Raw genomic sequence first — 24,127 nt, 5'->3', positions numbered from 1 at the left:
AGTTTGAGAGCCGCTATTAAAAAGTTCTATCAAATTAATAAATCGATAGAAAGTATTCCATTTTCGTTCGATAAGCATATTACACTTTAAGCTGACAACATCAGAACATTTCAACAGAAGACTAAAAGCCCAATGAGAAACATTTGTACGTCTAACGTTGTTTGTATTAATGTTTCAGTTGTCATTTATATTTATCAGGTAAAACTAATAAATCATTCGCAGTCATAATCGTTAATAATTATTGCTCAAGTTATAAAATGATAAATACTTTGATCAGCTCGTTTGCATATGGTGTTCTCAGGCCTATTTTTGATGATGGATTGCAACTATTTCATTAATTCACTCTTAAACTTGAAAATTTTTTTTTGTCAAATTCTTACGCATCCAAAACCAAATAAATTAGGTTAGTGTTTATAATCCTAGTTACGACTGGGCAAAAGCTGTTTTGAATACTACATATATATATTAATTTTGATAAAATCAATTTAAAAAAGTTTTTAGCCCTATTTTTCAAGATAAAAAAAAAACAATACAAAGAATCGAAAAAAAATTGAAAAAACTTTTCTACAACATTGGAAGATGTTTTGTGAACTATGTTTGGGCAATGTAGCGAGGAATGTGTGAACAGTCAGCGGTGGCCGGGTTCGGAATTTCGAAAACGAATATGATATCGACCAAACCCATTATAGGTTAAGTTTCCAATTATGTCTAAACTTTAAATACGCAAAGAATCGTGTTCAAATTTCGGAGGAACTCGATCCCCTAACACCTTCCTGTTATGAATAAAGATACATATGCATATTTTTGTTTAAAAATTTCAGACAAAATTTTATTTGTAAATATGTATGTATGTATTTAATACATGTGCGGATAAAAAGATATGTATGTTGAAATAATACCCTGTAATGCTGCAGCTGCTCCTGAGTTGTTCTTTCACATTTGAAATCTAAAAAAAAATTAAATTATTATATATGCACCAAATTCAATAGATTTGCAGAATTACTCACTTTTCTTGGTTGTCCATTTCTTTATTTTGTCTTGTTGTTTTTGAAAAATAGCTGGTTTACAGCAAAGTGCTTTTCACCTCATGTGGTGACTATTTTGTACTTATTTCTTGTGAGGTTTGAGCAAAATAACCTCACAAAATGAACCTCAAAGCAAACCTCACAAACCTGTTTTGAAGTTTTCTCAGAATAGGGCTGTTATTTAACAATCCAGTGATTGAACTCAATAGTGAGTTACGTGGTAGACGATTTATTAAGAAATCCGTTATCTTTATTGTCATTTTCAATAAGTTTTACTTTCCTATTGACAACAAGTTGTGTTTGTGAAGGTTCGTTTAAACGCGTTTTATAAATAAATGGATTTTAACTAAAGTTTGATATGGAATTAAATTTTTTTTTGCACTATTTATTATAAAATTAATGATTAGAAACGAATTAGTGAAGTGTTAGTGGATATAAAAGTTAAAAATATAAGTGTAAAATGCGTTATAAATCGGAGAAACACGCATTTTAAATGGTTGATTTTTTGAACTTTAAATGCAAATACATATGTATATATATTTTAACCCCGTAATCGGAGGATGCTATTCTAAATCGCATTTATTTGTGAATGTTTCTAAAGTACGAACAGTCCATTTCCAGTCACAGAAGAAGTGTAAGTATATATGTATGCATTCCTTCAAATTTGAAGTTATTGTGTCGAATGACTTCTTAAAAATATTCGAAATACATAACTCTTCAAAATTAAAGTCAATGGAAACGATTTATTATTTTTTACCAGTTGTTGCGTATCTTTCGCTGTCAGATGATTTTCCAGTGCTATGACAGCAGTGCAAGATTGCTTTCGATTGGTTCGTTTGCGGGAAAGTGTGTGGTGTAGGAAATAACAAGAAAGTTTCGGGAATCCGAAATATAAAATATTTCAATTAGAAAATCTCTTGAATTAAGCGCATTGTAATGTCGGGCTTAATTTCGATAACAGTACGACGTCTCCCACGCGATGTCCTTAAACTGGGAATGCAAGCTGCACTTACTCAGGAGGTATGTATTGATAAAATATGTGTTCTAGTAGTGCGAAAACAGTACAGAGCAAGTGCAGAAATTTGGAGGCCAATCCGGAGTAAAGACAGTATTTGCGACTGATGGTTATGTAACATATCAAAAAATTCTGAAACTTTAAATGAAAATGAATTATTTTATTTCATTTAATGATTTTTATATGTATCACATGACGTTACAAATCTGTTGTGCAATCAATTTTTGTTCAGATCAAAGTTGATGCTTTATTTCTCTTTTAGGTTAAATCAGCATGTGTAATACGCCAATTTTCAAAGTTGGCAGTGGTAACACAAATTCAGGCCATTACAAGAAGTGATGCCCTTCCTTCCGTCGCATACCCCTCTCAAAGGTAATATTGAATATTTAATGGTTTGCAAGAAAAGCTAACGAAAACGGTTTCAGAACTATCAATTCTTTTGGAACTCAAGGTTTTCACACCACTAGTAATTTGTGGACCACTGAGACGGTAAAAACGCCTCCTTTCCCTGAGTCCGTAGCCGAAGGAGATGTCAAGTGAGTGAGCATTTTTATTTATTTACAGTTATAAAGTGTACATAACTCTAGTTTTTCTTATCTCCTTTTTGATTGTTAATTTAAAAAAGCAGAATAAGTAAATTAGCAAAGCGATATAAAATATTAACAAGCTTTATATATATTATATTATAAATATATTTATATTTATATTCTCACCTAATTTGACTCGGACTGAACCATTAAACTTTAACTTCGCAACTGATGAGACTTGGTATACATATTATTTGGCTCCATGAGAAGGTTGGAATTGAAGATGGCCGGAAAAGTATAAACTGCCACAGCTAAACTCCATGCTATGAAACAAAACTGTAATTAAGTACAACGAATCTATTAGAAAGCGTCATCTGTGGTTTGGAAATGTTTAAAAAGTACTTTAGCTTAATGCGAAAAATATCCACGGTATAAATTATTCCAGTCCCATATTTTAACAAAATTTATGCTGGATATGTCGATCAGTGATCACATAGTTGCGTGGAAATATGTTCTTAAGTATACTTGCGTAATTCCATAGGTTTATGCAATCACCAGACCTTCCCTCAGCTGCATATATCCGATATAGTTATTTCCGACTTTCTACATGGCATTAAACCCTTTATGTTGGTCGAAATGTGTGATATTTTAATGAAATTAACTGCACAAGTTTTTTTTTTTATTCATGTAGTTTATCGCCGAATTTGAATGGAAATGATATAAACCTCTTATCACTAATATCATAAAGTTCAATAAATTAAAGAAAGTAGTTAGTGTTGTAAAGGTGTACTTCTTATTGTTTAATATAATACACTACGTTAACTATTAATTAAATTATATGTATTTACCATTAAACTGCACAAAATTTGTCGCAAAAACAAAAAATGCTTGTAAAACAATATTCAGTCTTCTGGGGTGTGATGCATTGATGTTCAACATTTCTTCACTCGAAACTTCAATATCTCCTTAAGTAAGTTTTCTGCCTGCGTAGAGTCGAAAACGTGCTTTCACAGAAAATGTTTTCAATTAATGTTTTTAGTTCTTTCCCATCTGAATCTGAAATTCAAAATTTTTTAATTAATAACATTTATTAATTTAAGATTGTTTCGAGCAACAAAAAAAATTCATTACCCATTTTTTATTTCCTTTAGAACAAAGTTAAATGAGTTTTAAATTTTGCATATTTAGATATACTGTGAGTGTTTGTGAGGTTACTGTCGTAGAGCACAGATTTCATTGTCGTCTTCATTAGCTAGTGCTTTTGCAGTGCCTACTCCTATTTCTGCTTTAGTTCATTTTTTAACCTTGATAACTGCTGGTGTTTATTTATTAAATTGGCTGAGCTAAAGCAGGCATTCAAAATGTGCGAGCGATTACGAACTCAGAAGCGAGCAATACGCATTGACGAACTCTTTCAACTGAGGTCATAATTTGATCGCATTCTTCAAAAGCCAAACAAATACTCTCACACACTAAAAAAATCGATGCAAGGACTCAAGGTGCTCTACAGTTTCGCATAATTAAAGCGTTAATTATCTTATTCGGTGGTAGTACGACATTGCGATAGTTGCCTATCAGCGCGAGCACGTAAGCTAATTAGTTCGACAGAAAGTAGAAATGCAATGCGAACTTGAAACTTATTTTTATGACTATAAGGCAGAATTTTAGCTATAAAATAAATATCGATTCTTTGAAAATCCTACGGTGGCCATATCCCTTAACACAAAGTTTTCATCCTTACAAATTGTGAGAGCACAAAATGCCCGAATTTAGCTTCTCCTTACTTATTTTTTCTAGATTGGTTCAACCTTTTTATGTTCGTGTAAAGTTGTTGGGACGTCTACTTTATCACGAGCACACGTATTTTAGTGGCATAAAGATTCAGTAAAGGTTGTGAAGTAATCGAAAACTTGTCTGATACAAGTCGTCTAATGACTTTTGATGAGAAGTGAGTTTATGAATATGACCTCTAAACTGTTTAGCATTCTGTCGAATAGCGCTTATATTGCTTAGAGCCTTTTTTGGAGGCGATAATAAAGATTTGTATTATTTGTTTTATCGGCACGGTTCAAATACGATCAGAAGGTACAGAAGGTTTATAGATGCATACATAATAAAATTATATAATATACTTCCAGAACGCTCTAAATTAAAAAGTAATTCTTTTTTTTAAGGTTCACTGTAAAAGTTGGAGATTATGTGGCTCAAGATCAGGTTGTTATGGAAGTTGAAACCGATAAAACTGCAATGCCTGTCCCTGCGCCTTTCGGAGGTGTAATTCGTGAGATATTAGTAGAAGATGGTGTGACAGTGAAAGCCGGTCAACCTTTGTTCAAAATAGAAAAGGCGGAAGGTACGCCAACTGCCGCTGCCGCTGCACCGGCAGCTGCAGTACCTCCACCTGCAAAACCTGCTGCTCCTGTACCAGCTCCAGCTGCACCCGCAGCTGCAGCACCGCCACCAAAACCAGCTCCTCAGGCTGCAAGACCACCACCACCACCTGCAGCAAGAGCTGCTCCTCCACCACCACCACCAAAGCCCTCAGCACCTGTGGGCCAAATTCCAGTTGCTTCAGTGCCACCTGCCCAAGCCGCTCCACAAATAAAGGTACCACCAAGTGATTATTCGCGTCAGATTACCGGCACCCGAACCGAGCAACGTGTGAAAATGAATCGAATGCGCCAAAAGATTGCTTCTCGTTTGAAGGACGCACAAAATACAAACGCGATGTTGACTACATTCAACGAAATCGATATGAGGTAAGTGCTACTTTAAAAACCATTTAATTAGGCAATCGTTTGTCATTTGTACATTTCTTGGTTTTAAGTTCATTCATTGTTTTATTTTTTCCTTTAAAAATCTTTTCTTATTATTATTATTATTTAAAAATATAAATTTTTTTTAGTGCTGCCATGGAATTCCGTAAAGCTAATCTAGATGCTTTCCAAAAGAAGTTTGGCATCAAGATTGGATTTATGTCTATATTCTCTAAAGCTTCTGCTTACGCATTACAAGATCAGCCCGTAGTTAATGCTGTTATTGACGGTCAGGTAATTCTATAATAACGTTTTATTTAATTTTAAGTCAGTAACGTATTGTATTTATATAATTTTAGGAAATCGTGTATCGCGATTACGTGGATATCTCAGTGGCTGTTGCTACACCCAAGGGTTTAGTAGTGCCCGTGATAAGAAATGTCGAAAGTATGAATTATGCGGATATTGAAATTGCCTTGGCTGCACTTGGGGAAAAAGCAAAACGGAATGCAATCGCCATTGAAGATATGGATGGTGGAACCTTCACCATCAGTAATGGAGGCGTATTCGGTTCATTGATGGGAACGCCAATCATCAATCCTCCCCAAAGTGCTATATTAGGCATGCATGGCATATTTGAGCGACCAGTTGCGGTAAAGGGACAAGTGAGTAAAACTTTCTTTTTAAGTGTAAACAAATTAATTTATTCATATTAAATCATTAGGTTGTCATACGTCCAATGATGTATGTTGCTCTTACTTACGACCATCGACTGATTGATGGACGTGAGGCTGTGATGTTCTTGCGTAAAATCAAGGCTGCTGTAGAAGATCCCAGAATAATGCTGGCTGGATTATAAATTCAATCTCAAACGAAAAAATTCAAAGAAAGCTTAAAGCGCTAATAAAAAATGGAATATGTCTAACATATAAATATTGAACGGCTTATTTATTTTGGTTTTACACTCATTTATTGTTTTACTTCTACGTTTAAAAAAATCTTTTTAATTATGAAATTTTTATATTAATTTATGAACTAAAAAATGTATTATTTACTTAAAATCTATTCACACATACGCTTTAATACTAAAATTACTGTATCACATTTTCTTTATTTTAAATCGGTGTTTTAATTGATGTTTATTAAATATTTCCTCAAGATGTAAATATATTTATTACACCTATCACGTATTTATAGTGAATGAATATTGCTGAAAATATATAAATAATCCAGTCGAGAAGCTAACGAAAATTGATGTAGAAAATGCTTTTTATTATTTAATATAACTTATAACGAAATTGTTGTATATCTACGCTCTAATTGCCAGAATAGTTTAAAAATCGTATATCGGAGCGTTTGATTTGCTGAATTTAATATCGCAATGAAAAATCCCATTGCTCTCCCTCAGCTGATGATGCAAAATCTTTTCATCAACATTGTTATTAAGAATGATAGAAAATATCTACTTTTGTCATTGTTGCATTATTTTTTTAACTCGAGTACGAGGGCGGTACATTGCTTACCTGTCTTAGAAAAGAAAAAGTGTTATCTTTTTTGCTACATTATAATACATTTTGTGAAAGAGATAATCTCAAATTCAGTTCTGTTATGCCTGGCGAGTGACATTTGCAAATTTGGAAAAAAAATCAGACCCGGTGCGTTTTTATGGCGGAAAATCACTTTTCTTCTCGACGGACGGATCTCATCTCGTAAATTTCGGCAAATATGATCGAAAGAAGTTCACACAATGATAGTGATGTTTACCTAACGGTTGTTATATACCATGACATGACTGAAATACATAACAATGGGATTTTCCACAACAAAGTGCCAGACTGACACAACGAATTGATTTCGCGATGCTTTTTGTTTCGGTGTTATCATTTGAATATTCGTTGTTATAAGTCCTAATTGTTCTAGTTTACAGATTCAGATCAATAAAAACAAAAAAAAAACAAAAGCATACACGCTTAATATTCACTTTGCTTAGTAAGTGCCTACATATACATACATACATATGTACATATGTACATCTGTATTTACTAATAAAGTAAAGTGGCTTATTATATTTTTTAAATTTGCATGAATAATGAACTCGCTTGCGAATTTTGTATTTGCGGTATTTTTAATCCGGTTTTTGGGATTAAAATCTCTTTTTGTTAACGCCGTTTTGGAAATTTGTTTATTTTGTCTTTTCAGTTCGTTATTTGGAGTTAAAAATTAAATTCAATTAGATTTTAAGGATTACAAGAAAATTGAACTCAAATGTTAATTGAATTAATTTTTATTTATTTGTAATCTTTTGCTAAGTAATAATTACATATGTACTATATATCTTTCAAAACATTCTTACTGGAGATTTACGTTAAATTAATCTTAATACACCCAACTCTTTTTTTGCACCGTAGATAAGTTCCTCAGAAATCCGTGTAAAAAAGAGGCGTTTCCTATACTAAAATGGGGGATACGTTCCATGTCATCTGAAAACCGTGTAAGATGGAATAAAGAACTATATTTACTTATAAAAACCGTGTAAAAATGTTAAAAACTATAAAATTTCAGATATGTATACAAGTTGTATGTTCATATGGCATTTTATTGAACATTAAAACTTAAAACACATAATTCATAAAGGTGGTAAATTGGTAGATTAAGCGAAAAACAAAAGAAATCTGTTAATCCAGAATTAAGAACAGAAAAATTAGAATCGAAATAAAGAAAAAATATTTACATAGCTACATGATTGTTCGTCGCTACTTGATAACAAGTGCAATTGTTTGCGACGAACTGGACTAAAGTCGGTATCATCGCTGGAGATATCCATTTCAGCAATGTAAATATCATGCGAACAGAATGTGTATCGAATACGGGGATTTCCCAGTTACTACTATGTATGTTCATTTCAGCAATGGTGCTAAGTGTGGTAAAAACAAACATTATTACAAGACAGTGATTTTGAAACCGTACAAGATTAAAAATTTGTTAAAATTATTTGTTTTTTTTTCAACCGTGTAACTTCAAATCCATGTAAAAAGAAACCGTGTAAAAAAGAGTTGGGCGCATTTCCAATAGCCTCCATTATTTATTTGATTGCTGTTTCGTAATACGTTTTTTCATATCAACCCTTCCAATAACATTGAGGTTAAAAAGGGGCATGTATTTTTCCCACAGTCGCACTTCTGTCTTGAAACCTGTTTGTGGTACATATGGGGGAAACCTTTCCGGATCCAATGACATGTTCTTCACATGTATTTCCGTGCCCTGCATATAAGTATATAGTCACAACAGTAAATCAAGTATTAATATGTTTACTGATATAATACATATATGTATGTATGTACATATTAGTATTTTCAGTTTTCACTGACCTTTGCCACTGGGCACTTATTTGGCATTTTCGCAAATTTTTCGAATTCATTGCGCAAAATTTTCAATAAATTGAAGCGGTTGCTGTTCTGTAGAAATTTGCAGCCATCAAACTGTGTTATGTTGACAATTACAAACTCCGATTGAGAGCTCCGAGTAGCTGTTACTATTAGGTCGAGGTAGGGATTCACAATGGCAGTAGAAAACTTCAAGCTAAGTGAAAGGCCGTCCCTAGGTCCAGTTGGTTGCGGAATTGAACAATTTATGTATGAGATAAGTTGTGATCGTTTCGTACATTGTATTGCAGAGAAGCGAAATGTAAATGAGCGCTATTTAATATACATAAGTAAACCAACAAATGAAGTAAATACAATTCTTTTAAATTTAACGCTTCTACTTCATGCTTAACAAGATTACAATTACCCAAGTTGTGACAAATTGTGTGTTACACAAGAAAACGAAAAGGTAGAATGTATACTTCATTGCGAGATTAGTTTAAACTAAAAGCTTTAAGTTAGAGATAAATACTGATTTATATACATATGTAAGTACATATTTTTATTTATATTTTCATATATTTCAAAACGCAATAATTCGTTAAATACTTTCAATCGGCTAATTATTGTTTTGACTAATGTATCATGTTTCACAGGGTATAACAGCTTAGTCCTCGAAAGCCTTATCAAAAATTTCAAATTGAAATGAATAATTTATGAATAGATAAGGTACTACAATACTGTTCATTCGTCGACCTTCCCTACGCTTAGTCCTTAACTAGAAATTTGTTCGGCAAAAGAATTATTTCAATGGTCTGCCGCATCGGGTCAGCTGTAACAGAACTGTTTTGTGTACACTTGTTTGTAAACTTACATATAACTTATAAGTACTTGAATAAAGATTACGAAATTTTTTCATGAACTTGGTTCCCATGTTTCTTGTCAAAAAAGTAAGTACGAGTTCATAAATGGGTGCAATGGGACAACTGCCACGCCTATTAATGGAAAGCGTATAAAGAGCCATACCCCAAACTTGGCACAACGAATCACACTTATGGTTTGAAAATCTTTAAACGGTGGGCGTGGTTCGGCCTCCCAAAAAGTTTAATGTATATATTTTCCAAACCAAAAAGCACGATAGTATGAAAATGGTGAAATCGGTAGAGTACCCCGCCCAATCCCCATATAACGGATTTGTTAAAAACCACTAGAAGTGATAAATCAATAACTAAATGCGTCAGAGACATTAAATTTGACTTATACGATGACACAATAGGGTCAAAAAAATTATACTATGGGCGTGGCACCATCCACTTAGAAAACATATACATGTATGTATATCGGGACATGCTCCACCGATTTCGGTATATATATGTATATATATATATATGTTTGCCTTCTATAGTATATTTCGGGATTTGGCAATCATAGTGTGGCAGTTTGGCAACTCTCAACTTTATAGTAAAGTTTGACACTTTTGACATTCTAAAATAAGATAGGATAAGAGTGCGAAAATGGAAGAAATCGTACCACAACCACGCCTACTTCTCATATGACATAACACTAAATTCCATCTGATTATTTTCCTTTCCAATATACACGTCAAGCATCAATCAATGTATCGGAACAAAACTTTGCACGAGTAATGTGCCACCATAGGACCAAAAATTTACCAAATCGAACCAAACTGTTCAAGCCCCTAGGTACCGAATAAGTGGATTCAGGTCCTATAGTTGACTTTTCACCAAAAATATCAGTCAATGTGTGGGATATATCAGCGAAATTTGGAATGAATCCTATTTTGATAATAGTATGTCTGTGTGTCAACAATGGGTTGAATCCTACCAATGAAAGAGGATGTTTTAGGAGAGAACTTGACCTAGCCTCTATATTACTAATATCCGAATTTTCGAAGATCCAGCTGACTTTACTAAATATAGATGGAAATGAAATGTGCGCTACCTTAATTAAACCCAGGGAGCTTTTTATTAGTATGTGGCACGTTAATAGTATAATTGGTAAATTAGTAATTGGTAAAAATAGATAAAATCGGGTCAATACAACCCCCAACTCCTATATTTCAATATTATATTTTGCCAGCACCAGAAGGAAGTTCTCGGACTTTGATTGCAAGAGTATAAAATGTTCGAATACACCCGAACTTAGCCTTCCTTACTTGTTTTCTTTTGATATTGTTGAAATTAATGGAAAGCATTTAACAGTATTAAATAAATTGCTGCCACTGATTATAATGCTTTTATGCGGCCGGTCGACATTAAATACGAGTAAACAATTGCATTTTGGTTATACAGGGCGTTTATTGGGAAAAATGTTATAATTCTAGAAAATGCATTGCTTTGTTATAGGTACCGTTTATTCAACACTTGCTCCCTTTTCCCGCGTTATTTATTATAGCCTGATATCTTTGATGCAACTAAATTTTCCGCATACTTCACAGGAGGGATCTCCAGGTATGTTGGAGCATTTTTATTTCATAAAATTTAAATTTGTAAACTTTTTATCAACACCCTCATCAAATAAAATTGTATAACGATGAAGATTCCAAATTTTCAGCACTTATTAATTACGATACTTTCACAATAATTGAAAATACAAAATTTGCTTGAAATTATTTTTTCCATGCACTCTTAAGCGGGATATACACATGCAGACTTGTATGCAAGTTATCACAGCTATGTAGCATAGCCAACAAAATGCTAGCAAAATATACCGATATTACTCAATTCAGCAATATTCTGTAAATATACAATATCATTGCTCAATAAAGTTAATTTCGAAAATTTACAACAGCACATTTCGTCGGCACTAAACCAGAACGGAAGCCGTGCCGCCTCAATGTAAGCCGTTTCTCGACCAAACTGAGGTTTGCCGTTTTGCTATAATATATAATTATTGCTTACGTTATCATTATAGAGTATTTAGAAATAAGTACTAGTAAGTAAGAATTCGTACATATGTAAGTTTATAGTAAATAAGCAAATTCTGTATAAAAGAAATTGTTTAATAAAGAAAGTTGAGTTCAACTTCACCATTCAAAACAGCGTGTTATCAATCATCTGGTGGCAACCATTAACTTGCATACCGTGTCGCAAGTCAGTTCACTATACACTTGTGCGACATGTTGTTCAGACATAATTTCGTTGTCATCGTTGAAGTGCACGGATATGGCCTCAGAAGAGGAAATTATAGCGCTACTTGTAATTTCGGTGTGCGCGGATATGTTGGCTCATATAAGTATGTCCTGCACCAGACTTTTCCGATTTTTTAATTTTGTACAATTCTCTCTTTTAGGAATTTCGCATGTCATTAATGCGCTTTCCTACTATATCAATTGTGGCATCATCATCAATTTGTTTACAAGTCTATGTCAACTTTGTATTCTTTTTAACTTTTTCTTGCAAAATTCATTTTTTATTTCCCAAAGCACTTTTTATCCTCTAAAGGCTTCAATAAATTCCCGCCAAAATTCGGTTTCGATTATAGCCATTGGGATGTGCGCACAACCTTTCACTACAAAATTTAACCCTCATCGAGACCCTCGGGTCTGGCCAGGCATATTTTGTTTTTAAATGTTATTTAAATATATTTAGAGTGTAGCAAACGACTTGCACTTCCAGGTAGCTTCCTAGAATTTTATTGTCTATAGAATTCAGAAAAATATTCAAGGATATCGTATCGAAAAGGACGAAAAAAGGATATAATATTACACCTTAGTGCACCAATGATGCTTGGCTAGACCCCATATATTTTGTATGAAAATATATGAACTTTGGTATGTTTCTATCACTTCGCACGGTTGATTTATCTGTTTTCATGTTCGTTACATGTTCAAATTGGTTAGTATGTTTATCTAGGTCAAATACTTTAGCCGCTAGAGCGTTTCAAAGGTTGAGAAAAATGTAATTTTTCTCAAAATTTTACATTTTTTGTGAACGCTATTGCCACGTCCCTGGTAGGGATAGAGAGGAGGTTGAGGGCTTTCCTGAAAGCCCCAGGGGTGAACTAACTGCAAAATGGTTTTGATACCCCCCAACTGTAGTGAAACAAAATGGGGGATATGGTGAAAACCCATTTTCGCCTATTGCCACGCCTCCGGTGGGTCCTTGGGGCGAATTATACATTTCCTGAAAGCTCTTTAAATTACCTAACCGGTGCAATTTATTTGACCCACCTAGGTCGAATACTATAGCCGCTAGAGCGTGTTAAAAGGTGAAGAAAAAATGTAATTTTTCTCAAAATGTTACATTTTTTGTGAACGCTATTGCCACGCCAAGCGTGAACAAGGCAGTTAATTTGATTTCAATCAAATCGAGAGGTAAGAAATTTCAAAAATGTGTATATATTGTACATATATGAGCGTAAATACAACACGTATTTCCATACAAATGTATGTAAACTAGCCTAGGCCCAGCCAAGCACCATTGGTCTCGACCAGTGTTAAACAAGAATGAGATCGGTCTGCATACCGCACTATACAAATTAATTATTCGTTTTGTGTTTCGTGGGCAACTACGGGCAACTGCCTCGTTTTCTTTATTACATTTTCTTAAATACAATATTTTGCTTAAGCCTAGATACAAATATTGATCTTACATTCTAGGAAGTACCTCTAGTGAAATATTCATCTTACAATCTGTGAATTACATCTTGGGACCACTTAAGGCGGACCGTGTTAGCAAAGTACAATGTTTCAAAACTGACCATATGGGTCTTAAGTGTCATGTTACATATTTATGACAAATAAAAGATGTGTTCGTGTAATATGAACTGGTGGTATTAACTTACACGTTGTTACACGTCGCAACAACGAGCAGAAAAATTGAAAGATTTCAATTTTGTTCATACTTGTATGCATATCCGCCTATACACGATGCGACGGTAGGAAATACTTGACATGTAGCACAGACATGTCTGCAAGTGTATATCCTGAAGTCAAAACGTAAATGACTGCAAATCTCACACACAAGTGGCGACTGAGCTAATAGATAACGGATATATCAAAGCAACATGTGACCTGATGTAATATTTAAAAATGCATGTTTATACATGAAAACTTTAAAATAGTAGTAGTTTTTGAAGGAACCGCTAGGCGTTTAATGGTTAAATGCTTTATTGATATTTTGCCTTTCACTTAAGCTCAAACATTCTCTATTGGTTTGGCATTTGGTGACTGCGTTTGCCAATCTAAAACACCAATATGGTTTTATTTTTCCTTTGAGTATCATTCGTATCATTATCTTCTTCCAGAATCCAATCCTGATCATTTCAGGGGACTTCAGTAAACCCTTTTTATACAAATTTTCCATTCTAACGCACTTCAGGCTTTCTGTGAAACAGCTCAAAACCCCAAATCCATAGCAGAGAAGCATATACATATGTATGTACATATGTACATATGTTTATATAAACATTACTTAACACTACTTTGAATAAAGGGCTTGAACAATACAAAAGTTCACTCATCTGTAAATAATACATTGATCTAATAACTGTTAAGGGGTCAGTAGGGTAATCTGTTTTCAATTTTTTTTTTATTTATTTTTTTTTGCATTTTCTGATCCCTTATACCCTTAGATTTAATGTAGAAACCCACTTTACCATTGGAAGATTTCGAAAAAGGCCCAAAAATAATAATTAAGGATATGCTAATTTTTCAACGTTTATGTCCATCTTTGTATGCTTTTTCAGTACCTAAAACTTTAAACGCGTTTTTCTCAAAACACATTTTTTTAAACTGGCGGACATAATTCCGGTCGAACTACTCAACCGTGTTGTTTAATTTTTTTTAATGGTCACAAAATGTTCACAGTTTAAAAAAATTGGAAAACATAATATAAAACGTTAATTACGTTTTCATTTATCAACATTTTTTCATGATTCTAGTAGGGCCTATAACCATTCACCTACGTTTTAAGAATAAATTGGGTTTTTGTGTTTCAGATGATTTAAACATGAGAAATCGCGTCTGCCAGTGAAAAAACGCATCTCATTCACCCAGCCATTCCCCAAAAGATGTCATCAAAAAATTCCGAAAAAATTTGTTTATATCCGTATACTTCACGATATACTACCTCATGATATGTGAAAAAAGTTCTATTGTAAAATAAAATATTGTAAAATAAAAATTTCTATGAAAAAAATGTAAAAAAAACAGGACAGATTATCCTACTGACCCCTTAATCTTTTCCTGCACCCAATGCTACATTTTTATACTCTTACAACATGCTGCTACATTATTAGAAGAATATATTATATACAAAAATATCAAAATAAATCTGCGATTAGTTTAAGGTGATACAAACAACCGTTAGGTAAACAAAATTATTATACTCTATATATTGTATAAATACATATGTATGTACATATATATAAATGATTAGAATGACGAAACGACTGAATTCCTAGAAACTGTCTGTCGGTCCATCTGTTTGTCTGGGCAAGCTGTAACTTGAGTAAAAATAAACCAGTAAGAAAGGGCTAAGTTCGGGTGTAACCTAACATTTTATACTCTTGCAACTTGCAAAAATCAACCAGAGGATCGGAATCTAAGCAATTTTATACATATACAGCAACAATCACCAGAATACACAAAAAAACTTAGAGTTATAGAAGTTTGTATATGTGTATATGTGTGTGTGTATATACATACATATGTATAATACAATAAGAATATGTCCTTTTTATGAAGACCTTCACGTGATATTTGCACGTCGCATAAGTGTTCAGCCACCAGCGATTTATCAATCAACAGAGTTGGTGTCAGCGTTGGACGATACATATATACGAGTAGAATATATTACCCCAGAGATAGACCCCGACACTAGTTCTTCGAGTCCGTTACCCAGTCCGTCCGTTATTATGTATCCGTCTGCAGATGAAGTAGTTAGTCCGTCCGCTAATTTTGCATGCACATCTACACCTAGAAGAAATATGAAAAGATCTCATAGCAATTCAAATCCATTTTCATTACTTTTCGAAATCTAAAATAAGAAGTTGGAACTAGAAACGAAAAAATTGGAATTTGAAAAAGAGAGAGAGGAAAACAACTTTCAATTGCAGAAATTACGGTTGGAGAAAGAAATGGGAGTAGAAATGGAAAAAGTCAGATTGGAACACGAACGATTGAAAAGCTTAAATAGCTCATAAGTTGCCAAAATGTAATCATCTGTATTCCAATATAACATTTTTTCCTTTTTGACTCTTTCTGCCTAATACATTTGTTGGTTTGTTTTACTTGTAGTGATTTAGTGAATATGGTCCACCTTGCTTTTTTTACTTTATCCGTATTAAGTTATTTCTAGTCAAATAATTTATGTTACTTGTTTATTTAAAGAAATTGAATTTTATTTGAAAAAATAAATAAGAAAAGAATTTTTAAATTAAGATATTTATTGATTAAAACAATTGTTCAAAGATTTGTCGTCGCCTTATCTCCACTTCATTGGTACGAGCATTTGGTTCCCATAACGACTCTTCAATACTGTGCTCCGATTTCTCAGGTTGGTAATCGAAATAATCGTCTTGTTGGAGTATAAAGTTGTGTAACAATACACAACAGAGAATCCATTTGTTAACTTTTCTCATACCATTTTCATTTTTTATTTGAAGCCTTAAACCTTTTAAACTACCAAATCTTTCCTTCAGCATTCCAAAACAATGTTCAATTCGAATTCTATATCGACTGAATGTTTTGTTAAAAGAATTCCTTTGGCTTAGTGTTAAATTTCTAGAATATTCTCTAAATGGCGTTATAACAGTACTCGATAATTTATATGCACTGTCACCTGCAATCCATTCACCTTCTCCAAAAAATGTATGTGCTTCAATGGACAATTCGCTGTTATTAAAAATACGTGCATCATGAACGCTACCTGAAAAGCCTAACATCAAGTGCCTTATTTGTAATCTATGAGCGCACACGGCTTGTGCCTTAACGGAGTAAATATGTTTTAATGAAAAATACGCTTCTGGGTCCTGTGACGGTTTTTCCGCCAATGGAATTTCGGTACCATCAACGTATCCTATGCAGTTAGGTAACTCACTCTAAGTTTCTAAAACGAGCTTTTTGTGTTCTTCCGTATTTGGCCAAAATAAATACTGGTCCTTGTATTTCAACAACGCATTAAATATTCGTTCAGTTAAATTCTAAAATATAAAAACATGTTCAGGTATTATGAGGAAAACTGACGAATTCTGACCTGAATGACACCACCATCACTGATTCCAAATAAACCTGCAATCTTCGAAAGAGTAGCTCCTTCATCGCTAGAGCCTAAGCGATACAACACAATTGCAATTTGTTTGCCCGACCGAATTTTGTTGAAAATATTGTCTCCCTTTATTAGATCCAAAATAGCATCGAAAGTTTTCCAAGTGACACGTGTGATCTTCTTGAATCGGGTTTCATCAAGTTCCCATCAGAATTCATTTAAATATGCCCTGGATTTCGATACACTATTTTGAATAAATTGTACGCTGTATCTGTATTCTAAAGCCAATACATGCATCAGGTCCTCCATTATTTCATCTTCTTTACTTTTCCTCTCTTCTGCAAAACAAAAAATGTAGTCATTTAAAATAAAACCAATTTAATTTAAATACATACCATTGTCCTCACAAAAGAATTCAATAATCATTAAATCATTTAACGCTGCTACTTCCAATAAGTTCAAAAGATTTTGTTTATTACTGATTCTCGGCATTTTTTATTACCCACAAATGAAAAAATAACATACTTATAGTAATACTGCCACAGTTGCCGAAGAGCGCTCATTTAACTTGGGTTGTTACCATATTGCAAATTTACTATTTTTCTATAATTGCGACGTTAAATGAGTACCACTATTGTTTGCTTAGATACATTTGCTTTGTTTTAAGATAAGGTTGTTGTGGTACAGGTTTATACAATGATACAAACTCAATGTTGTTTTGATACTTATTTGTTTAGGATTGTTTGTTGTAGTGATAGTGCATTTCAATTGTTCCAACTCAAGGTTGTTTTAATGTTTGTTACTAGTACAGTGTATAAGGAATACGTTCCTTAACTCGCGCGTGATCATGGTGCAAAAGCAAATTTTTTTCTTACATCTAATCATTCTAATCAGGACAAATTGCGCATAACTTCCAGTTAATATTTTTTATTGACCGTACGATCCTTTGGCAAGAGCTCCTGATGCACGATGCCTCTACAAACGAAGAAAATTGTTAGCCTAACATTTAACATGGGGTCATGTGTAGAAGTTCACGCAAGTGAGGAAAGTTCTCTGATCGCCATTCACTTGGGAGTGGCCAGAAACGATTCTTTTACATATGACTCAAGCAGCTCACGACTTCCGGTCTTTGACCAAGTGTATCCTCTGGTTAGCCTAAGAACATCCGTTCGAAGGTGAGCTAAAGTGAGAAGGCGAAACATCCCTGCATAGGGTTGTGCGCTGGGTTTGGGACCCGCCACGTAAAAAGCCTACCCCAATGAACAGTAACAACCAGCCTCGGATGAGAGACCCCCCATTTGATGACGACCACGGCAAACGAAATAAGGACTACGATTTAAGGGCATGCACCTGGAATGTCCGGTCCCTTAATTGGGAAGGTGCCGCTGCCCAGCTGGTTGATGTCCTCGTGAAAATAAAGGCTGACATCACCGCCGTCCAAGAAATGCGATGGACGGGACAAGGACAAAGACGAGTAGGTCCTTGTGACATTTACTACAGTGGCCATATAAAGGAGCGCAAGTTTGGTGTGGGATTCGTGGTGGGAGAGAGACTCCGTCGCCGAGTACTATCATTCACTCCGGTGAATGAACGTCTAGCCACAATCCGCATCAAAGCGAGGTTCTTTAACATATCGCTGATCTGCGCCCACGCTCCGACGGATGAGAAGGACGATGTGATCAAAGATGCCTTTTATGAGTGCTTAGAACGCACTTATGAGAGATGCCCCCGCCACGATGTCAAAATCGTTCTTGGCGCCTTTAACGCCAGGGTGGGCAAAGAAGGTATCTTCGGCACTACGGTCGGTAAATTCAGCCTCCACGAGGAAACATCCCCAAATGGGTTGAGGCTGATCGACTTCGCCGGGGCCCGAAATATGGTTATCTGTAGTACTAGATTCCAGCACAAAAATTCATCAAGCTACCTGGCTGTCTCCGGATCGAAAAACTACCAACCAGATCGATCATGTTGTGATAGACGGAAGACACGTCTCCAGTGTTTTAGATGTGCGTGCGCTCCGAGGTCCTAACATCGACTCGGACCACTATCTTGTTGCAGCCAAGATTCGCACCCGCCTCTGTGCAGCAAAAACGCGCGCCAACAAACACAAGGAAGGTTCGACGTCGAAAAGCTGCAATCACAACAGACTGCCGAACGATTTTCTACTCGGCTTGCACTCCTGCTCTCTGAGAGCACTCATCAACAACTCGGTATAAAGGGAACTGTGGGACGGCATTTCAAACTCCTTACGTACAGCTGCATCCGAAACCCTTGGTTTTCGGAAAGTGCAAAGGAACAACTGGTACGACGAGGAGTGCCGCGCCGCAGCGGAGAGAAAAACAGGCTGCCTACCTCGCAACGTTACGATCGACCACAACACGTGCGGGATGGGATAGATACCGAGAATTGAAGAGGGAAGCGAGACGCATCTGCAGACAGAAAAGAAAGAGGCCGAAATGCGTGAGTATGAAGAGCTTGATAAGCTGGCCGACAGGGGTAATGCTCGAAAATTCTACGAAAAAATGCGGCGGCTTACAGAAGGTTTCAAGACCGGAGCATACTCTTGTAGAACCCCCAAAGGTGATCTAGTGACCGATGCCCAGAGCATACTTAAATTATGGAGGGAACACTTCTCCAGCCTGCTGAATGGCAGTGAATGCACAACGCCAGGAGAAAGCGAACCCGATTCCCCAATCGATGACGATGGAGCAGACGTTCCATTACCCGACCATGAAGAAGTTCGAATAGCAATTGCCCGCCTGAAGAACAACAAAGCGGAAGGGGCCGACGGATTGCCGGCCGAGCTATTCAAACACGGCGGCGAAGAACTGATAAGGTGCATGCATCAGCTTCTTTGTAAAATATGGTCGGACGAAAGCATGCCCAACGATTGGAATTTAAGTGTGCTATGCCCAATCCATAAAAAGGAGACCCCACAATCTGCGCCAACTACCGTGGGATTAGCCTCCTCAACATCGCATATAAGGTTCTATCGAGCGTATTGAGTGAAAGATTAAAGCCCACCGTCAACAAACTGATTGGACCTTATCAGTGTGGCTTTAGACCTGGAAAATCAACAACCGACCAGATATTCACCATGCGCCAAATCTTGGAAAAGACCCGTGAAAGGAGAATCGACACACACCACCTCTTCGTCGATTTCAAAGCTGCTTTCGACAGCACGAAAAGGAGCTGCCTCTATGCCGCGATGTCTGAATTTGGTATCCCCGCAAAACTAATACGGCTGTGTAAACTGACTCTGAGCAACACGAAGAGCTCCGTCAGAATCGGGAAGGACCTCTCCGAGCCGTTCGATACCAAACGAGGTTTCAGACAAGGCGATTCCCTATCGTGTGACTTTTTCAACCTGCTTCTGGAGAAAATAGTTCGAGCTGCAGAACTTAGTAGAGAAGGTACCATCTTTTATAAGAGTGTACAGCTGCTGGCGTATGCTGATGATATTGATATCATCGGCCTTAACACCCGCGCCGTTAGTTCTGCTTTCTCCAGACTAGACAAGGAAGCAAAACAAATGGGTCTGGCAGTGAACGAGGGCAAGACGAAATATCTCCTGTCATCAAACAAACAGTCGTCGCACTCGCGACTTGGCACTCACGTCACTGTTGACAGTCATAACTTTGAAGTTGTAGATAATTTCGTCTATTTAGGAACCAGTATTAACACCACCAACAATGTCAGCCTGGAAATCCAACGCAGGATTGCTCTTGCCAACAGGTGCTACTTCGGACTGAGTAGGCAATTGAAAAGTAAAGTCCTCTCTCGACGAACAAAAGCCAAACTCTATAAGTCGCTCATAATTCCCGTCCTGCTATATGGTGCAGAGGCTTGGACGATGTCAACAACTGATGAGTCGACATTGCGAGTTTTCGAGAGAAAAGTTCTGCGAAAGATTTATGGTCCTTTGCGCGTTGGCCACGGCGAATATCGCATTCGATGGAACGATGAGCTGTACGAGATATACGACGACATTGACATAGTTCAGCGAATTAAAAGACAGCGGCTACGCTGGCTAGGTCATGTTGTCCGGATGGACGAAAACACTCCAGCTCTGAAAGTATTCGACGCTGTACCCGCCGGGGAAGCAGAGGAAGAGGAAGACCTCCACTCCGTTGGAAGGACCAAGTGGAGAAAGGACCTGGCTACGCTTGGAATATCCAATTGGCGCCACGTAGCGAAAAGGAGAAACGACTGGCGCGCTGTTGTTAGCTCGGCTATAATCGCGTAAGCGGTGTCTACGCCAATTAAGAAGAAGAAGAACATTTAAATTTTTTGTTCTTAGCTAATGCGGCAGTTTCAATTAGGATGATTGAGCTTTGGTTTCCACTTCATAACCATAAACTTTGGCGCAAAATTCCCAGCGACCTGAATGGCACGAGACAATTGATACGTTTAGCTGGTGATTTGACGATTTGCCAATACTATTTTCTTTACTTTATTAATATTTTCATCTTTTCTTGACGGGCTTGTGAGTCTGCCACGCTCTTTGTCGTTCACACCTTCTTGTCCCTCTGAGAACATTTTGTTCAACTGATAAATTTGCTTTTCCTTTTGTCTAAGGTAGCTTCGCCCTATGCCACAGTCAACATTCGGATTGCTTCCCGCATTTCATTTTGTTTTTCCTACAAAATTTTATAATAAAATCATTCATAAAATTGAATGAAAACATGTTCTAGAACTTGGATATAGCACCGGTATATCCGTTATAGTGATTTCTATCCATTTTGACGTTAAACTTTTTATGTTATTATAAAGTGGTTTAGCGCTGAATATGAATGAAATTGGTCGGGATCTTGTTTTAAACCTCATATCTCTCTCAAATAGTTTTGCGAACACCTGAAAGTATTTCACAGCCTTTGGTCTTTGAAAATTGTGAGAGTACAAATGCTCGGTTGCACTCTTCCTTACTTTAAATATTTAGATCAGTTAATAAAATAAAATATAATTCTCAATATTTAAGTTTGATGGTTGAATACTTTTCCTCGATACCTTATTTGGTGACTAGCATTTACTCGATCATCACACACTCACAATCCTGTGCATTTCTTTCTAACATATTAGGGGTTTTCAAACCGAAACCTGTTAATTTGGTAATTCGTTAGTTGATACTTCGTTAAAAGGCTTAACTGTGAACATACTTACTTTTTGCTCTACCTCTGTAGTATGGTAAATTTTATTCCGAAACAGCTGATTCAATTTTATTAAAGAGTTAAAATGCCTCAACAAAGTGCAAAATCAAAAATTGTCAGTAATTTAATTGAAAATTATGTGGAGCAGATCAAATTTATTACTGGTAAGTACTTTAAATTGATGTACAGAGGGGCATGGAACTAACTTTCAAATCATTTCAAGACATATTCAGTGAAGATGAAGATTTGGTAGAGGATACCATTGACTGCGTGTAGACCCTCATATCAAGTGACGAAGTTTTTAAAAAATGTAGTGGCAAGCAATTCCCGATTGATATACAGCTAGCTGTCGTTCTATATAGAATGGATACTAGTATGCTGCATTCTTCACAATATAAGACACAAATTAAAAAGACAATCGTTATATCATTTTCTGTTTCCAAATACTGTTTAATTAAATTAAAAATTACAATTATATCAAAAATTAATTTTTCATTTTTATATATGGGGTATTCCATACCAAATCGACCAATTTTGAACCCGACCCCTTTAGATTTTGCTGAAACTTATCCATCCTTTTCTACCCTTTGAAAAACATTTTTGAGAATTTTTTCAAAATAATTTGTCCAACTTCAAAAAAAGTTATGATTTTTTTAAAAAAAAGCTTTTTTATTTTCAAATAGACATAACTTTTGTAGAAATTGAATTTTGGGTATCTTTTTTTAAATTTTTGTTTTTGAATGAACTTTTCGAAAAAATACGAACTAGTCCCTCAGTTTTTAAGATATCGTTTTGTCGGAACGGCCGATATCGGACCACTATAACATATAGCTGCCATACAAACTGAACGATTGGAATCAAATGCTTGTATGGAAAACTTTCACATTTGAGAAGATATATTCACGAATTTTGGAATTTATTATTTTATAAGGCAACCATGTAATCTCCGAAGAAATTGATCAGATCGGTTAACTATAGCCTATATGTCATACAAACTGAACGATCGGAATCAAGTTCTTGTATGCACAACTTTCACATTTGACAAGATCTATTAACAAAATTTGGGATATGTTATTTTCTAAGGCAAAAATGTAATCTCCGAAGAAATTGTTCATATCGGTTAACTATAGCATATAGCTGTCATACAAACTGAACGATCGGAATCAAGTTCTTGTATGGACAACTTTCACATTTGACAAGATATATTCACGAAATTTGGTACATATTATTTTCTAAGGCAACAATGTAATCTCCGAAGAAATTGATCAGATCGGTTAACTATAGCATATAGCTTCCATACAAAGTGAACACATAGTTACTAACAGAAATGCACCTGTGAAGGGTATTTAGCTTCGGTGCAACCTAAGTTAACGTTTTTTCTTGTTTTTAAGTAAAATCGTCATTTTTTATCCCTGCTAGTCCCGGAGCGGGCCGATTTTTTTTTATATTTTTTTTATTAATTAAAAAAAATTGTAAAATTTTCAAAAATGAAAAAAATAAAAAAATATAAACAAAAATCGGCCCACTCCCATTTAGATATTATTATACAAAACATATAAAATTGTTACATATAGATTATATTTGTACTTTAGTTCAATCATTACCAGTCTTTCTTTTTGCTCTAGCTCCAATTTTTTTTTATTTCAAAATCTTTATTTAACTTTTTTCTGTCCAATTCTATCTTTAATTGTAATTTTTAAAGTGTCGTAAAATGGCGCATCCTGGTGACATTGATCCTAAAAGAAATTCTAAATCAGTAAGGATGCTGTTATAGTCCCTATTTCAGGGAACACGAAAAAATTTTTTTGAAAAATGGCGACTGCCTGAAAATAAAAATCATTTTTTACGTTTTTTTTGAAATTCCTGAATTTTTTTTAAATATTAAAAACAAAAATTTTGACATGATGCTGGTAATAACGATAAAGGATTATATCTTTATATAATTCACACATTTCAAGTAAACCGGTTGTATAGAACTTGAGATAATGCCGGTACCGTGTGGAAAAAAATAGTTTTGAGAAAAACGCGTTTAAAAAATTCGATACGGCCGAACCGGGCTAGGTA

At 35.2% G+C, this 24,127-nt stretch overlaps 2 protein-coding genes and 3 long non-coding RNA genes across 5 annotated transcripts; 3 read left to right on the top strand and 2 right to left on the bottom strand.

The window, feature by feature from the left end:
* Window positions 1–1,961: 1,961 nt before the first annotated feature.
* LOC120781943 (dihydrolipoyllysine-residue succinyltransferase component of 2-oxoglutarate dehydrogenase complex, mitochondrial) lies at window positions 1,962–6,258 on the top strand. Its single transcript, XM_040114109.1, has 7 exons — window positions 1,962–2,045; window positions 2,303–2,412; window positions 2,466–2,576; window positions 4,742–5,326; window positions 5,473–5,617; window positions 5,683–5,988; window positions 6,048–6,258. Exons 1-7 carry the CDS (start codon window positions 1,962–1,964, stop codon window positions 6,180–6,182), a joined length of 1,476 nt encoding a protein of 491 aa, XP_039970043.1. The 3' UTR covers window positions 6,183–6,258.
* Window positions 6,259–8,307: 2,049 nt separating this feature from the next.
* Window positions 8,308–9,670, bottom strand: LOC120782518. Its single transcript, XM_040114827.1, has 3 exons — window positions 9,113–9,670; window positions 8,692–9,018; window positions 8,308–8,584 (listed from the first exon to the last, which is right to left on the bottom strand). The coding sequence occupies exons 1-3, from the start codon at window positions 9,170–9,172 to the stop codon at window positions 8,402–8,404; spliced, it is 570 nt and encodes a 189-aa protein (XP_039970761.1). The 5' UTR covers window positions 9,173–9,670; the 3' UTR covers window positions 8,308–8,401.
* Window positions 9,671–11,797: 2,127 nt separating this feature from the next.
* On the top strand, window positions 11,798–12,129 carry LOC120767049. The gene is made up of 2 exons (XR_005704639.1): window positions 11,798–11,940; window positions 11,998–12,129. It is a non-coding gene; the product is annotated as an uncharacterized LOC120767049 (long non-coding RNA).
* Window positions 12,130–16,121: 3,992 nt separating this feature from the next.
* On the bottom strand, window positions 16,122–17,407 carry LOC120782438. The gene is made up of 3 exons (XR_005706253.1): window positions 17,312–17,407; window positions 16,905–17,254; window positions 16,122–16,851 (listed from the first exon to the last, which is right to left on the bottom strand). It is a non-coding gene; the product is annotated as an uncharacterized LOC120782438 (long non-coding RNA).
* A 4,743-nt stretch (window positions 17,408–22,150) lies between these two features.
* LOC120766995 lies at window positions 22,151–22,551 on the top strand. The gene is made up of 2 exons (XR_005704634.1): window positions 22,151–22,227; window positions 22,287–22,551. It is a non-coding gene; the product is annotated as an uncharacterized LOC120766995 (long non-coding RNA).
* The last annotated feature ends 1,576 nt before the right edge of the window (window positions 22,552–24,127 follow it).

This window comes from Bactrocera tryoni, chromosome 1, assembly GCF_016617805.1.
Source record: "Bactrocera tryoni isolate S06 chromosome 1, CSIRO_BtryS06_freeze2, whole genome shotgun sequence".
Lineage (NCBI taxonomy): Eukaryota > Metazoa > Arthropoda > Insecta > Diptera > Tephritidae > Bactrocera > Bactrocera tryoni.
The sequence above is the reverse complement of the archived record's forward strand: the minus strand, read 5'-3'. Positions and strand labels throughout refer to the sequence as shown.